The sequence below is a fragment of the Dendrobates tinctorius genome, unplaced genomic scaffold (genome assembly GCF_039654945.1).
Source record: "Dendrobates tinctorius isolate UK_male_01 unplaced genomic scaffold, ASM3965494v1 ptg000246l, whole genome shotgun sequence".
In the NCBI taxonomy this organism is placed as follows: Eukaryota; Metazoa; Chordata; class Amphibia; order Anura; family Dendrobatidae; genus Dendrobates; species Dendrobates tinctorius.
The window spans coordinates 3,069,591-3,084,807 of NW_027361913.1; the positions used below are offsets into that span (position 1 = coordinate 3,069,591).

At 39.9% G+C, this 15,217-nt stretch overlaps 1 protein-coding gene and 1 long non-coding RNA gene across 4 annotated transcripts in view; one reads left to right on the top strand and one right to left on the bottom strand.

Moving 5' to 3' along the window:
• LOC141063204 (EF-hand calcium-binding domain-containing protein 4B-like) overlaps positions 1-15,217 on the top strand; it is a 151,193-nt gene that overhangs the window by 104,967 nt on the left and 31,009 nt on the right. For all 3 annotated transcript variants that reach the window (XR_012224840.1, XR_012224841.1, XM_073557266.1), the window contains exons 13-14: positions 10,307-10,421; positions 13,069-13,170. Coding sequence is in view for 1 of the 3 variants with exons in the window: in XM_073557266.1 (XP_073413367.1) it covers positions 10,307-10,421; positions 13,069-13,170 (217 nt within the window). In the remaining 2 variants the exon portion in view is untranslated. The remainder of the gene's footprint in view (positions 1-10,306; positions 10,422-13,068; positions 13,171-15,217) is intronic.
• Positions 1-15,217, bottom strand: part of LOC141063207 (uncharacterized) — a 119,757-nt gene that overhangs the window by 15,712 nt on the left and 88,828 nt on the right. The gene's annotated exons all lie outside the window — the stretch shown is intronic.

Consider the following 15,217-nt stretch of genomic DNA (forward strand, 5'->3'; position numbering starts at 1 on the left):
GCATGGGACTATGGGATGGAGGATATGTATGATGGGTATATGGGCACGGGACTATGGGATGGAGGATATGTATTATGGGTATATGGGCATGGGACTATGGGATGGAGGATAATTATAATTTATTATAACTAACCACAGTTAGTTACTATGCCCGGGCAGCGCCGGGCTCTTCAGCTAATACTGTATATATTAGTTAGAAAGCATTTTCCTATAAACATATATACCAAACCTCGGTAACAAGCTCTACATACAGTGCTGAATCTCTAATCTATGTAACTGCTGGGTTTAGGTATCAGTAACCTCTTCTCAGATCAGAAGTTGAACACTTTACTCCCCAAACAACTAGTCCAAATCAAGGTTTAATCCAGGATTGTTATGACACACTTCTCACTTTTCACAGGAACAAGGCGCGGCCTATAGTTGCATGGGTCCACCTTCTTCCCCTTTTTGAAGAAAGGAACAACATTTGCTCTTCTCCAGTTTTCTGGGACTTCTCCTGTTCTCCAAGAATTTTCAAAGATTATGGAGAGGGGTTCAAAAATTTCTTTTGCTATCTCCTTCAATACTCTGGGGTGTAATTCATCTGGACCTGGAGACTTGAATTCATTTAGGTTAGCTAAGTGTTTCCTCACTATATTTCTGTTTATAGATATCCTGGATTCTTCAATTCCCTTAATAGGACAGTGGAGAACAGTTGTTACATTTCCTTTCTGAGAGAAAACAGATGCAAAATAGGAATTTAAAAGTTCTGCCTTCTCAACATCCTGTCTTACCATTTCATCATTTTCATCCTGTAAAAATCCTATAGCATCTTTGACTTTTCTTTTACTTTTGACATATCCCCAAAATCCTTTATTATTGCTTTTGACGTCTCTTGCAAGCCTCAATTCATTGTCAGCTTTAGTAATCTGATTTGTGCCCTGCTGGTTCTGCAGACAGCATTATATTCTTCTTTAGATATGCCTCCCTCTTTCCATTTCATTACATTGGATTGCAGATATCATTTTATTCAGCTTCCTATGACCTACATGTCCATATAAACGGCTTAGTAGGGTTGATCCCACTGGCAGATTCTCTTGAAGTTTAACTGATCGTGAGCCACGTAGTGATTGTATCTCACCATGTTCTTCATTTATACAGGTTTCTTGTTTCTATGTGATGTTTATTATTTATGACATGTGTTTCATAATGTATATCTTTTGTATTTTTATACTTTGTGATTTTTTTGGGGGGGACTATATAAACCAAAACTATACACCATTGGTATACCTTCTTGACATTTTGTGATTCTTTTTACGATTTCCCAGTTTGTTATATACAATTTTCCTGCAACTCTATAAAATAGAGTATAGTATAGTGTATTTACATACATTTTCCTACAATGCTTGTGGTCAGTTTATTTTATTTTTTTTACTGATGTATGTCATTGTTACTTTGACAAATGTAATTTTTAATAATTGAGATCTTCCTTTTCGGACTTCCAATTACTCAGCAGTCAGCATTGTTGACCTTTTATTTGTTTCATCACAGTTTTAATGTATTATATTATATATACATAATAATATATATCTTTTGTATCTGTGATCTCTATGGATTACATAAACCTGTATGACTCAACTCAGTAGCTTCTGCACCCAGTTTACCTGCAAGAGCTCTATTCTCTTTTGTTGCTAAACTCTGCCCCCTAGTGTTCAAATCTAAACATTGTGGCTCCTTTAAATTTATGATTGTGGTTCTCACACACTGCTAAAAAATGGTGTAACATTCACAACATTCTATTTTTCTATCAATAGGTAGATAGATTGCTGGAAATTGATAATTTTTATATATATATATATATATATATATATATATATATATACAGTCATATGTTAAAGTTTGGGCACCCCTATTAATGTTAACCTTTTGTCTTTATAACAATTTTGGTTTTTGCAACAGCTATTTCAGTTTCATATATCTAATAACTCATGGACTCAGTTATATTTCTGGATTCAAATGAGGTTTATTGTACTAACAGAAAATGTGCAATCTGCATTTAAACAAAATTTGACTGGTGCAAAAGTATGGGCACACTTATCATTTTCTTGATTTGAACACTCCTAACTACTTTTTACTGACTTCCTGAAGCACTAAATTGGTTTTGTAACCTCATTGAGCTTTGAACTTCATAGCCAGGTGTATCAAATCATGAGAAAAGGTATTTAAGGTGGCCACTTGCAAGTAGCTCTCCTATTTGATTCTCCTATGAAGAGTGGCATCATGGGCTCCTCAAAACAACTCTCAAATGATCTGAAAACAAAGATTATTCAACATAGCTTTTCAGGGGAAGGATACAAAAAGTTGTCTCAGAGATTTAACCTGTCAGTTTCCACTGCGAGGAACATAATAAGGAAATGGAAGAACACAGGTACAGTTCTTGTTAAGCCCAGAAGTGACAGGCCAAGAAAAATATCAGAAAGGCAGAGAAGAAGAATGGTGAGAACAGTCAAGGACAATCCACAGACCACCTCCAAAGACCTGCAGCATCATCTTGCTGCAGATGGTGTCACTGTGCATCGGTCAACAATACAGCGCACTTTGCACAAGGAGAAGCTGTATGGGAGAGTGATGCGAAAGAAGCCGTTTCTGCAAGCACGCCACAAAAAGAGTCGCCTGAGGTATGCAAAAGCACATTTGGACAAGCCAGTTACATTTTGGAAGAAGGTCCTGCGGACTGATGAAACAAAGATTGAGTTGTTTGGTCATACAAAAAGGCGTTATGCATGGAGGCTAAAAAACACAGCATTCCAAGAAAAACACTTGCTACCCACAGTAAAATTTGGTGGAGGTTCCATCATGCATTGGGGCTGTGTGGCCAATGCGGCACCGGGAATCTTGTTAAAGTTGAGGGTCGCATGGATTCAACTCAGTATCAGCAGATTCTTGACAATAATGTGCAAGAATCAGTGACGAAGTTGAAGTTACGCAGGGGATGGATATTTCAGCAAGACAATGATCCAAAACACCGCTCCAAATCTACTCAGGCATTCATGCAGAGGAACAATTACAATGTTCTGGAATGGCCATCCCAGTCCCCAGACCTGAATATCATTGAACATCTGTGGGATGATTTGAAGCGGGCTGTCCATGCTCGGTGACCATCAAACTTAACTGAACTAGAATTGTTTTGTAAACAGGAATGGTCACAAATACATTCATGCAGGATCCAGTAACTCATTAATTACTACAGGAAGCGACTAGAGGCTGTTATTGTTGCAAAAGGAGGATCTACGAAATATTAATGTCACTTTTATGTTGAGGTGCCCATACTTTTGCACCGGTCAAATTTTGTTTAAATGCAGATTGCACATTTTCTGTTAGTACAATAAACCTCATTTGAATCCAGAAATATAACGGAGTCCATCAGTTATTAGATATAAGAAACTGAAATAGCTGTTGCAAAAACCAAAATTGTTATACAGAAAAAAGGTTAACATTAATAGGGGTGCTGGGAAAAAGCAATTAGTTCCAGCTGCGTGTAAAAAAATTTCTTCTTTATTTCAACATTAAAATTATGTCATCTTCATAGTATGCCATACACACGGACACGGCAACGCGTTTCGATCTGTAAGATCTTTGTCAGAGCCATAGAGATACACTGATCTCAGCTGCATATATACTGCATTTGATCCAATGACATGCACAAAAACAATCACATGACAATTAACTCATTAAAATTACATAGCAATGTACAAAATAAATTAAAATACATGTTGCAAAAGAAAAATATTTATCTTTTCAACAATAATGAAGCATTAGGTCATTTCGTTTATTTAAACCATTCGGGGATCGGACATCTAGGTGATAAATCCAAAAAGCCTCTCTTGTTAACAGGCGTCGCTTTGAATCTCCGCCGCGGAAAGGAATTTTAACCTGTTCTATTCCTTGCACTTTAAAACTCGAGATGTTTCTAGCATGGTGCCTAATGAAATGCTGCGACACAGCTGATATATTACGATTAGAGTTGAGCGATACCGTCCGATACTTCAAAGTATCGTATCGGATGGTATCGGCCGATCTTTAAAAAAAGTATCGGTATCGCCGATTCCGATACCGGAAGTCCCATTCAAGTCTATGGGACTTCCGGTATCGGAATAAGAAAAACCCTTTCCTGCCCTTGTACAGCCTCTCTGGGGTCTGTACGGGCCTTTCGGGGGGCTGTGCCGGCCTGCCAGGGGGTCTGTGCAGGCTCCGGTGGTCTGTGCCGGCCTGCCGGTGGTCTGTGCAGGCTCCGGGGGGCTGTGCCGGCCTGCCGGGGGGCTGTGCCGGCCTGCCGGGGGGCTGTGCCGGCCTGCCGGTGGTCTGTGCAGGCTCCGGGGGGCTGTGCCGGCCTGCCGGGGGGCTGTGCCGGCCTGCCGGGGGGCTGTGCCGGCCTGCCGGTGGTCTGTGCAGGCTCCGGGGGTCTGTGCAGGCATCGTCCGATGGGACTACAAGTCCCATCGGGCGATGCCTGCTACCATGACAGTGATTGACACATTAGCCAATGATGGGACAGTAGTAGTCCCATCATCCGGCTAATGTGTTAAATGTAAAAAAAAAAAAAAAAAAAAAAAAAAATTACATGCTACATACATACAACATATATACTACATGCATGCTACATACATACTACATGCTACATACATACTACATATATACTACATGCATGCTACATACTACATGCTACATACATACTACATATATACTACATGCATGCTACATACATACTACATACTACATGCTACATACATACTACATATATACTACATGCATGCTACATACATACTACATGCTACATACATACTACATATATACTACATGCATGCTACATACATACTACATGCTACATACATACTACATATATACTACATGCATGCTACATACTACATGCTACATACATACTACATATATACTACATGCATGCTACATACATACTACATGCATGCTACATACATACTACATGCTACATACATACCACATATATACTACATACATACAATACATTCATACAATACATACATAGACATACAGTACATATAACATAGAGTAACATACTTACCAATACTTGTCACATTGTTCCCCGAAGCCATTGTCTTTTCCGGGATAAATATTAACATAACAAACCACAAAAATACTCACCCACGATCCGAAGCAGTCCACGAGTGTGTCCCACGACGATCTTGGGTAGAGAACTGCAGCATCAGATGATGCTGCCGTTCTCTACGGGCTGCAGGAATCCAATGACGGAAGGTAGGTATCCTTCCGCACTGTATTCCTCCGCCACTTAAAAAAAAAAAGTCCCTAGTCTCACTTTATGCCATTGCTGTGTGGGAATTTCCCACACAGCAATGGCATAAAGTGAGACTAGGGACTTTTTTTTTTTAAGTGGCGGAGGAATACAGTGCGGAAGGATACCTACCTTCCGTCATTGGATTCCTGCAGCCCGTAGAGAACGGCAGCATCATCTGATGCTGCCGTTCTCTACCCAAGATCGTCGTGGGACACACTCGTGGACTGCTTCGGATCGTGGGTGAGTATTTTTGTGGTTTGTTATGTTAATATTTATCCCGGAAAAGACACTGGCTTCGGGGAACAATGTGACAAGTATTGGTAAGTATGTTACTCTATGTTATATGTACTGTATGTCTATGTATGTATTGTATGAATGTATTGTATGTATGTAGTATATATGTGGTATGTATGTAGCATGTAGTATGTATGTAGTATGTATGTAGTATATATGTGGTATGTATGTAGCATGTAGTATGTATGTAGCATGCATGTAGTATGTATGTAGCATGCATGTAGTATGTATGTAGCATGCATGTAGTATATATGTAGTATGTATGTAGCATGCATGTAGTATGCATGTAGTATGTATGTAGTATGTATGTAGCATGCAGTATGTATGTAGCATGTATGTAGTATGTAGTATATATGTAGTATGTATGTAGCATGTAGTATGTATGTATGTAGCATGTAGTATGTATGTAGTATGTATGTAGTATGTATGTAGCATGCAGTATGTATGTAGTATGTATGTAGCATGCATGTAGTATGTATGTAGCATGCATGTAGTATGTATGTAGTATGTATGTAGTATGTATGTAGCATGCAGTATGTATGTAGCATGTATGTAGTATGTAGTATGTAGTATATATGTAGTATGTATGTAGCATGTAGTATGTATGTATGTAGCATGTAGTATATATGTAGTATGTATGTAGCATGCATGTAGTATGTAGTATGTATGTAGTATGTATGTAGCATGCAGTATGTATGTAGTATGTATGTAGTATGTATGTAGCATGCATGTAGTATGTATGTAGTATTTTTTTTTTTTTTTTTTTTTTTTAACATTTAACACATTAGCCGGATGATGGGACTACTACTGTCCCATCATTGGCTAATGTGTCAATCACTGTCATGGTAGCAGGCATCGCCCGATGGGACTTGTAGTCCCATCGGACGATGCTTGCACAGACCCCCGGACATCAGCACAGCCCCCCGGCAGGCCGGCACAGCCCCCCGGCAGGCCGGTACAGACCCCCACAGGGTGCACAGACCACCGGTAGGCCGGCACAGCCCCCCGGCAGGCTGGTACAGACCCCGGGCAGTCCACACAGCCCCCCGGCAGGCCGGCACAGCCCCCCGGCAGGCCGGCAGAGACCCCCGGAAGGCCCGAAATGACGGCGCATCATGATGCGCACACACCGCGCATCATGATGACGTCAGGCCGTCAATCAACTGAACTTCCGATTCCGATGCCGAATTCCGATATTGAAAAAATATCGGAAGTCGGTATCGGAATTCCGATACAGCAAGTATCGGCCGATACCCGATACTTGCGGTATCGGAATGCTCAACACTAATTACGATTCATGTTATTCGTATTTTCAATATCATGTAGATGTTCCCTAATGCGCATCTTCATTTTTCTAGATGTACACCCTATATATGATAATTTGCAAATGGTGCAATCTATCTTGTATATTACATTAGTTGAATTGCAATTAATATATTGTTTTATGGTATATTGCACTTTATTTGCCGCATCAGAAAATTTTTTTGTAACATTTGCATATCTACATGTTTTGCATTTTGTAGCTCCACATCTGAAAAAACCATTGCAGGTTAACCAGGTTTTATTAGTTGTATTTTTAAGAGAAAATAAATTAGGTGATAATTTATCTCCCAATGTAGGTGCTCTTCTCGATACTATATTAATACCTGGCTTTAATATATCTGCCAATTTACTATCTTCATATAAAATGGGCAAATATCTATTAATGATTCCCTTGATTTGTGGAAATTGGCGACTGAACTGAAAACAAATATACGGTTTCTTTCCAATAACTGTCTCATTTGCGTTGTCACCAGAAAAAATCATTTCATTACGTTTTTTATTTTTTACTATTTGTTGTGCTCGATTCAAAGACCAATCCGGATACATGCGATTTTTTAATTTTTTCTTTACATGTTCCAGTTCACTATCTAGATTACTCTCTTCACTACAATTACGTTTAACCCTTGTGAGTTCTCCTACTGGTATTGCTTTAAGGGTATGTTTATTGTGACTGCTGGTTGCATGTAAAATAGTATTCCCACTATAGGGTTTATGATGTGTTTTCGTAGAGATTATTTCCCCCTCAACACCAAATAAATCCAAATCCAAAAAAGATATATGTTCCATATTATGTTCATGCGTAAATTTAATATTATATTGGTTAGAATTTACATATGACATAAAGGCAGGTATGGCAGATACATCTCCATCCCAAATTAATAGGGTATCATCGATATATCTGCCATACCATGCCACCTGTCCATAAAAAGGATTGGAATCTGAGAAAATAAATTCATATTCCCAAAACGACATAACCAGATTTGCAAGGGACGGTGAAAATTTTGCTCCCATGGCTACTCCCTTCAACTGTAAATAATAACACTGGTTGAAGGAGAAAAAATTATGTGACATCAAAAATATTACTACTTCCAAGATATAATTGATTAAATCCATAGAGTAGTTACTAAACCTTTTTAAATGAAATTGCAAAGCTCTTATTGCTAAATCATGAGGGATACATGTATATAATGATACTACATCGCAACTCAGCCATGAATATGATGACAACCACATCTTATTAGAGAACATTTGTAACACCTGTTTGGAATCTCTAATATAGCCAGGCATCCTCTGTACAAGGGGTTGCAACAATGTGTCGACCCATTGTGACAAATGCTCATGTGCTGAACCGATGCCTGAGACAATCGGTCGCATAGGAGGAATGCCGCAGCCTTTGTGTATTTTGGGTACTCCATATATGATTGGAAGCACCGGTTTTTTCACTTGCAGATATTCTGCCTGTTTTTTAGTAATAACTCCTATCTCCAAACCTTCCATGATAATTTGATTAGTTTTATCCCTAAATTGTTCTAAAGGGTTATAATCCAGTTTCCTGTATGTCAATTCATCTGACAATAACGCAATCATTTTATCATAATAATCTCTAGAATCTAGAACCACAACTACCCCACCTTTATCTGACATTTTTATAACAATATCTGTCATTGATTTTAATTCTCTTAGGGCTATAAATTGCTTGCCAGATAGATTTTTAAATTTACTGTTTTTTTGATTAAACAAAATTTGCAATTCCTTCTCCACTATATCTTGAAATCGGTCCATACACTCAGATCTCGCGTGGACCGGATAAAAATAGGGATTTTTTGTGGAAAAATTTGATGACTGGTTAACATATTCCATGTCTCTATTTTTTTCTGTGTCCAAATCTTGTAAAGTTACCAATGACACCTGCTCCTGAAAGTTCATATGTAAAAATTCGTTAGTTATTATCTGAGTGTTGTCATCACATTCTCCTTCTTCATTCATTGTTGTTTGTGAATCATTCAAAAAGTGTTTTTTAACAGTCAAGTTCCGCATGAACTTATTCACATCTAGTATAGTTGTGAACAAATCAAAGTCCTGATCCGGAGCAAAGTTTAACCCCAAAGATAAGATCTCAATTTGATCTGGAGTTAAATCTCTGGATGAATAATTTTGCACATTCTTAATTACTTGGTCATATAATGCTTCTTGCGGGTAGTAATTCCTACTGCGCCTGTGGTGCTTGCGACCCCCGCGCCTCTTGCGTTTTTTGAAAAATTTTGGCCTATGTTCACACTGGTTGGTGCATTATCATCTGAAGCACTCAAGTAATTATCAGAGGAGTCCGGGTCTGATGATGTAAAGGAAACAAGCGGTTTATTAGGTCTAGCTCTTGAATATTTGCGTTTTTTATGAGCATGGCTATGTTTAAGAATGGACTTAGGAGATTTATCAAAATTAGTCCACTTGCCCCAGTCATATACTTTATTACTTGTGTAATCATTAGTATCTCGCACACATTTTTTCTTTTTTCCGGTAATAACTTCTTCTTCCAAAGCTGAGACTTTCTCATTTATTTTTGCTATGGAAGAATCAAACCATGCCAATGTCTTATATTGCAGTATAGACGAGTTAACTGTTTCCATCTCCTGCTGAATGTCTTTCAGTTTAGACTCTTCCTGCCGAACAATCAGTTTCATTAAATTCTGAGAACAATTACTTAGAATAGTATTCCATTGCTCTATGAATTAATCCGAGTAAATTTGGATTTATCACCTAGATGTCCGATCCCCGAATGGTTTAAATAAACGAAATGACCTAATGCTTCATTATTGTTGAAAAGATAAATATTTTTCTTTTGAAACATGTATTTTAATTTATTTTGTACATTGCTATGTAATTTTAATGAGTTAATTGTCATGTGATTGTTTTTGTGCATGTCATTGGATCAAATGCAGTATATATGCAGCTGAGATCAGTGTATCTCTATGGCTCTGACAAAGATCTTACAGATCGAAACGCGTTGCCGTGTCCGTGTGTATGGCATACTATGAAGATGACATAATTTTAATGTTGAAATAAAGAAGAAATTTTTTTACACGCAGCTGGAACTAATTGCTTTTTCCTATTGATCACACGTCAGTCCAGACGGAGCTCCGAGGTCTGCGGTCTACATTTGGTGAGCTGGCTTTTGTTTGTTTTTATATTAATAGGGGTGCCCAAACTTTTACATATGACTGTGTGTATATATATATAATATAAATTATTAGTATGTGTATAACTTAGAAAAATATAAAAATTTGAGAGTCCAGGGGCACAGAAAAATAACACAATAAATAAGACAATGAAAGGAAATGATCATACTTGTATTTATTCACCTATAATTCATATTTCTCACAGGTTTTATAGCATCACAGAACAGTTTTTTAGAAAAGCGGATGGTATGGTGATCATGTATGATGTAACTGCTAGGGAAACTTTCACTGGTGTGCGCCGATGGCTGAACTGCATTCAGGTAACGATCATGTCATATACAATGCTATATGCTCATTTAGAATAATTATACATTGCAGGAATTTGGAAGATTTATACAATAGTCAGAAAAGTAACAGATGGGGGTTACAAACTCGTATAACAACATTTTCCATGGAAATTCAATCATAGCAAATATCAATCTCTGCCCCGTAGAGCTTTGGGATATTCTATTCTAAGTGTGATTTGTGATTACTTGTAATACCAATTAAGAGTCATTTTGACTGGATTCAAGATTTTTAGATCTCTTGATCCATTTTCTAGAAAAGTCAAATTTAATGAATAGATCTTGAAAAAATAATTTCCACAATTAGATGTGTGTAAATAAAAATGTTCCTGTGCTCAGATAATCTTATAAATGTGCCCCTGCTGTGTACTGTGTAATGGCTGTGTCTGAACGTACAAGGACAAACATGGAGAGCGGGAGGATTATGAGTCAAAGGCCAGGATCAGACTTGCGAGAGCTATGCGAGAAACTCGCGCATCAATACCCGGCTCTGCCGCCGGCACTCGGGGCTGGAGTGTGCGGCTGCATGTTTTTCTATGTAGCTGAACACTCCAGTCCTAAGTGCCAGCGACAGTGCCGGGTTGTGATGCGCGAGTTTCTCGCATAGCTCTCGCAAGTCTGATTCCAGCCTAGTGCTGAAAGTTGAAATCTGTGTGTTGGGTGCCGGTCCTGCTGGTTCAGCCAAGATTCAAAAACAGGGAAGTAATTGGCATATTTGTTCAATGATGTGTAAAATTTAGAACAAGCTTTACTGGAGATTCATTAATGGAGTCCATGTTTTTAATGACTCGCCAATAAAGCTTGTTATAAATGTTATGCATTGTTGGACGGATGTGTCGATTATTTTCCTCTTTTTTAATCAGGGCAATAAGCTAGTGTCAATAAATAAATGTAGCCACTAGATGGAGCGTGTGTACCGCAGACAAAATTCAACAATGAAACTTAAAGGCATGACAATATCAAATGTGCAGAGTTCACAACTCGAGAATTTCAATATGCCATGCGATATTATGCCTTCATTCCCTTGAGATATTAAGCCTTTTGCCAGTATACTATACCTGCTGCTTTTCCCCTTCTGACCAAAGTGTGTACATTTATGGTAGCATTGGGAGGAACAGCTGGAGGGTAAAAGAGTCTTTCACCAATTTTTTTTATGTTGAACAGGACATATGAAGTAATAGCAGCTGTAGAGTGAAATAAAACATTTTTTGCCTATGTTATCAGATAGTTTCCACTGGCGAAACTTCTCCCTGTATGATGCTGCCTAATCATAAGGCAGCAACACACACATGAGAAAGTGGCCATGCTCCAAGTTAGCTCAGTGCAAATTTCTCAGTGTGTGAGATATAGTATAATGATACAGCTCTGATCTCCTGGTCTAACCTCCTGTATAAGTCAGTGAGGGAGAAATGCAGTGCAGCTGGGTGTTGCTGTGTCAAATTACAAACCCTTCTATCAGCTCTCCTTTTTCTTATCTTGGTAATATTTGCTGTACTGCCCCACCCCCCACACTGCCTGTCTGTAGATGTGAGGGCGGCACGGTGGCTCAGTGGTTAGTGCTGCAGCCTTGCAGCGCTGGGGTCCTGGGTTCGAATCCCACCAAGGACAACATCTGCAAGGAGTTTGTATGTTCTCCCCGCGTTTGCGTGGGTTTCCTCCGGGCACTCCGGTTTCCTCCCACATTCTAAAGACATACTAATAGGGAATTTAGATTGTGAGCCCCATCGGGGACAGTGATGATGATGTGTGCAAAATGTAAAGCGCTGCGGAATATGTTAGCGCTATATAAAAAATAAAGATTATTATTATTATTATTATTATGTCTGCTGTTCTCTTGACAACATGTAATCACTCTGCAATGAGATCAGGACAGTCATTACATCTCTCAGAGGAATAACCTGTGTGTTCTGTCTTCTGTGCAGCATATAATGACAGCCCTGATCTCACTGCAGACTGATTACAAGTTGAGCACAACAGACATAAGTGATTACTGGCACATCTCTGAACAGACAGTGTGGGGAGAGGTACATTAATATATATCAGAGGCGACAGTACTAGGAGAGTAGGAGACGTAGTTAAAGGTTTGTAATGTGACACAACTAAACTCAGCTGTGCTGCACTTCCACACACTGACTCCCACAGGATGTTACACAAAGAGTTCATGGTTGTATCATTACATCTCACACACTGAAAGCCTGCACTAAGCTATTGGGGAGTGTTCCTCATTCCTTGGAGCATTGCTGCCTGCTTATTATTGTTCAACATTATACAGGTAGAAGAAGTACATGGCCCCAGTGGAAACTATGTGATGATACCCACTGGGACTTAATGAAAATTAACTCACTAGGGTCCAAATGCTTTGATTGCTAATATCTCTGCAACACAGAGATTAAATAAAAAAACAAGGTTTTATTCCGCTCTGCAGGCACTATTACATCATGTGTCCAGTGCAACATGAAAAATTTGGCGAAAGGTCCTCTTTCAATGAGACTTCATCCAACAGCTATCTCAGTTATAGTCAGCTTGATAACGTGCAGGTAAAGAACATGCGCTATGTGGTATTAATACTTATAGGTGTTGAATCCTTATGACTGGTGATAATGTTCTACAATCTAACTCATAGGAAAAAGCCATGGATGATATTATCATTCTTCTTCTCGGCAATAAACTAGACTGTGATGCTGAAAGACAGGTGACATTTGATGATGGACAGAGGTTGGCTCAGGTATGGGTATATTTTATAGTAATGACTAGAGTTGAGCGAAACGGGTCGAAAAATTTCAAAAGTCGCTGACTTTTGGCAAAGTCGGGTTTCATGAAACGAAACCCGACCCTAGGATGAGGTCGGCCACGAGGTCGGCGACTTACGTGCCAAAGTCGCGTTTCAAAAGTTTGTTTTGCGCTCTTTTTCAGCCAATCAGGATCCACGGACACTGTGGGCATCGTGATGACATAGGCACGGGTCACCACCATCTTTCAGAAGGGCATGCAAGTGATTGGCTTGCTTTGGGGGGCGTCACAGGGGGTATAAAAGGGCGTGCACGCCGACCGCCATGTTACTCATGCTGATCTCAGAATAGGGAGAGCTGCTGCTGCTGATGATTTTGTAGGGAGAGCGTTAGGCAAGGAAGAAGACACCAAAAACTGCTTCTGCTGCTAGCGATTTTGCCTGTACAACACACCAGTCACTGTGTGTGCAGTGCAAGGGGAGGCTATATAGTGGTGTATCAGTGGTGTTGGTTGTTGGGCTGCCTTCTAAGGATTCCTGACATTCCTGCATTGCTGTTTACCCACTGCTCCGCAAACTGCTTTTTTAAAAGCAATCCCAATTTTTTTTTTGTCCTGCTGAGAAGAAAAAAAAACTGCTTCTGCTGCTAGCGATTTTGCCTGTACAACACATCAGTCACTGTGTGTGCAGTGCAAGGGGAGGCTATATAGTGGTGTATCAGTGGTGTTGGTTGTTGGGCTGCCTTCTAAGGCTTCCTGACATTCCTGCATTGCTGTTTACCCACTGCTCCGCAAACTGCTTTTTTAAAAGCAATCCCAATTTTTTTTTTTTGTCCTGCTGAGGTACTGAGCGTGCATTTTTTCACACCATACAGCGGTGTACGCTCCTCACACAGTACCGTGTAACGGCTGTTATCACAGCCACAGTGAAGCTATCAGTGTGTCACTCTGTGAGAATAAAACGAGGACATGTTCCGTTCTTACAGACCTGCACTCTAGGGAGATTCCTATTCTGCCCAATTCTACATACACCTTGTAGTTTGTGATACACTAGCCAATTTCTGCCTGTGACATAGCGCTGTGAAATTCAGTGGGCCTCACACAATCCATAAGTGTCCAGTGTCCACAAGTGTGTGCAGAAATTCAAAATCTCCCTTATCCTCTAGTCACTTTGGTCACAGCTGTGCCATCGAGCCTGTGACAGAGCGCTCAGATATCAGTGGGCCTCACACAATCCAAAAGTGTCCAGTGTCCACAAGTGTGTGCAGAAATTCAAAATCTCCCTTATCCTCTAGTCACTTTTGTCACAGCTGAGCCATCGAGCCTGTGACATAGCGCTCAGATATCAGTGGGCCTCACACAATCCAAAAGTGTCCAGTGTCCACAAGTGTCTGCAGAAATTCAAAATCTCCCTTATCCTCTCGTCACTTTTGTCACAGCTGTGCCATCGAGCCTGTCACATAGCGCTCAGATATTCAGTGGGCCTCACACAATCCAAAAGTGTCCAGTGTCCACAAGTGTCTGCTGAAATTCAAAATCTCACTTATCCTCTAGTTACTTTGGTCACAGCTGTGCCATCGAGCCTGTCACATAGCGCTCAGATATTCATTGGGCCTCAAACAATCCAAAAGTGTCCAGTGTCCACAAGTGTCTGCTGAAATTCAAAATCTCCCTTATCCTCTAGTCACTTTTGTCACAGCTGTGCCATCGAGCCTGTGACATAGCGCTCAGATATCAGTGGGCCTCACACAATCCAAAAGTGTCCAGTGTCCACAAGTGTCTGCAGAAATTCAAAATCTCCCTTATCCTCTCGTCACTTTTGTCACAGCTGTGCCATCGAGCCTGTCACATAGCGCTCAGATATTCATTGGGCCTCACACAATCCAAAAGTGTCCAGTGTCCACAAGTGTCTGCTGAAATTCAAAATCTCACTTATCCTCTAGTCACTTTGGTCACAGCTGTGCCATCGAGCCTGTGACATAACGCTCAGATATTCATTGGGCCTCACACAATCCAAAAGTGTCCAGTGTCCACAAGTGTGTGCA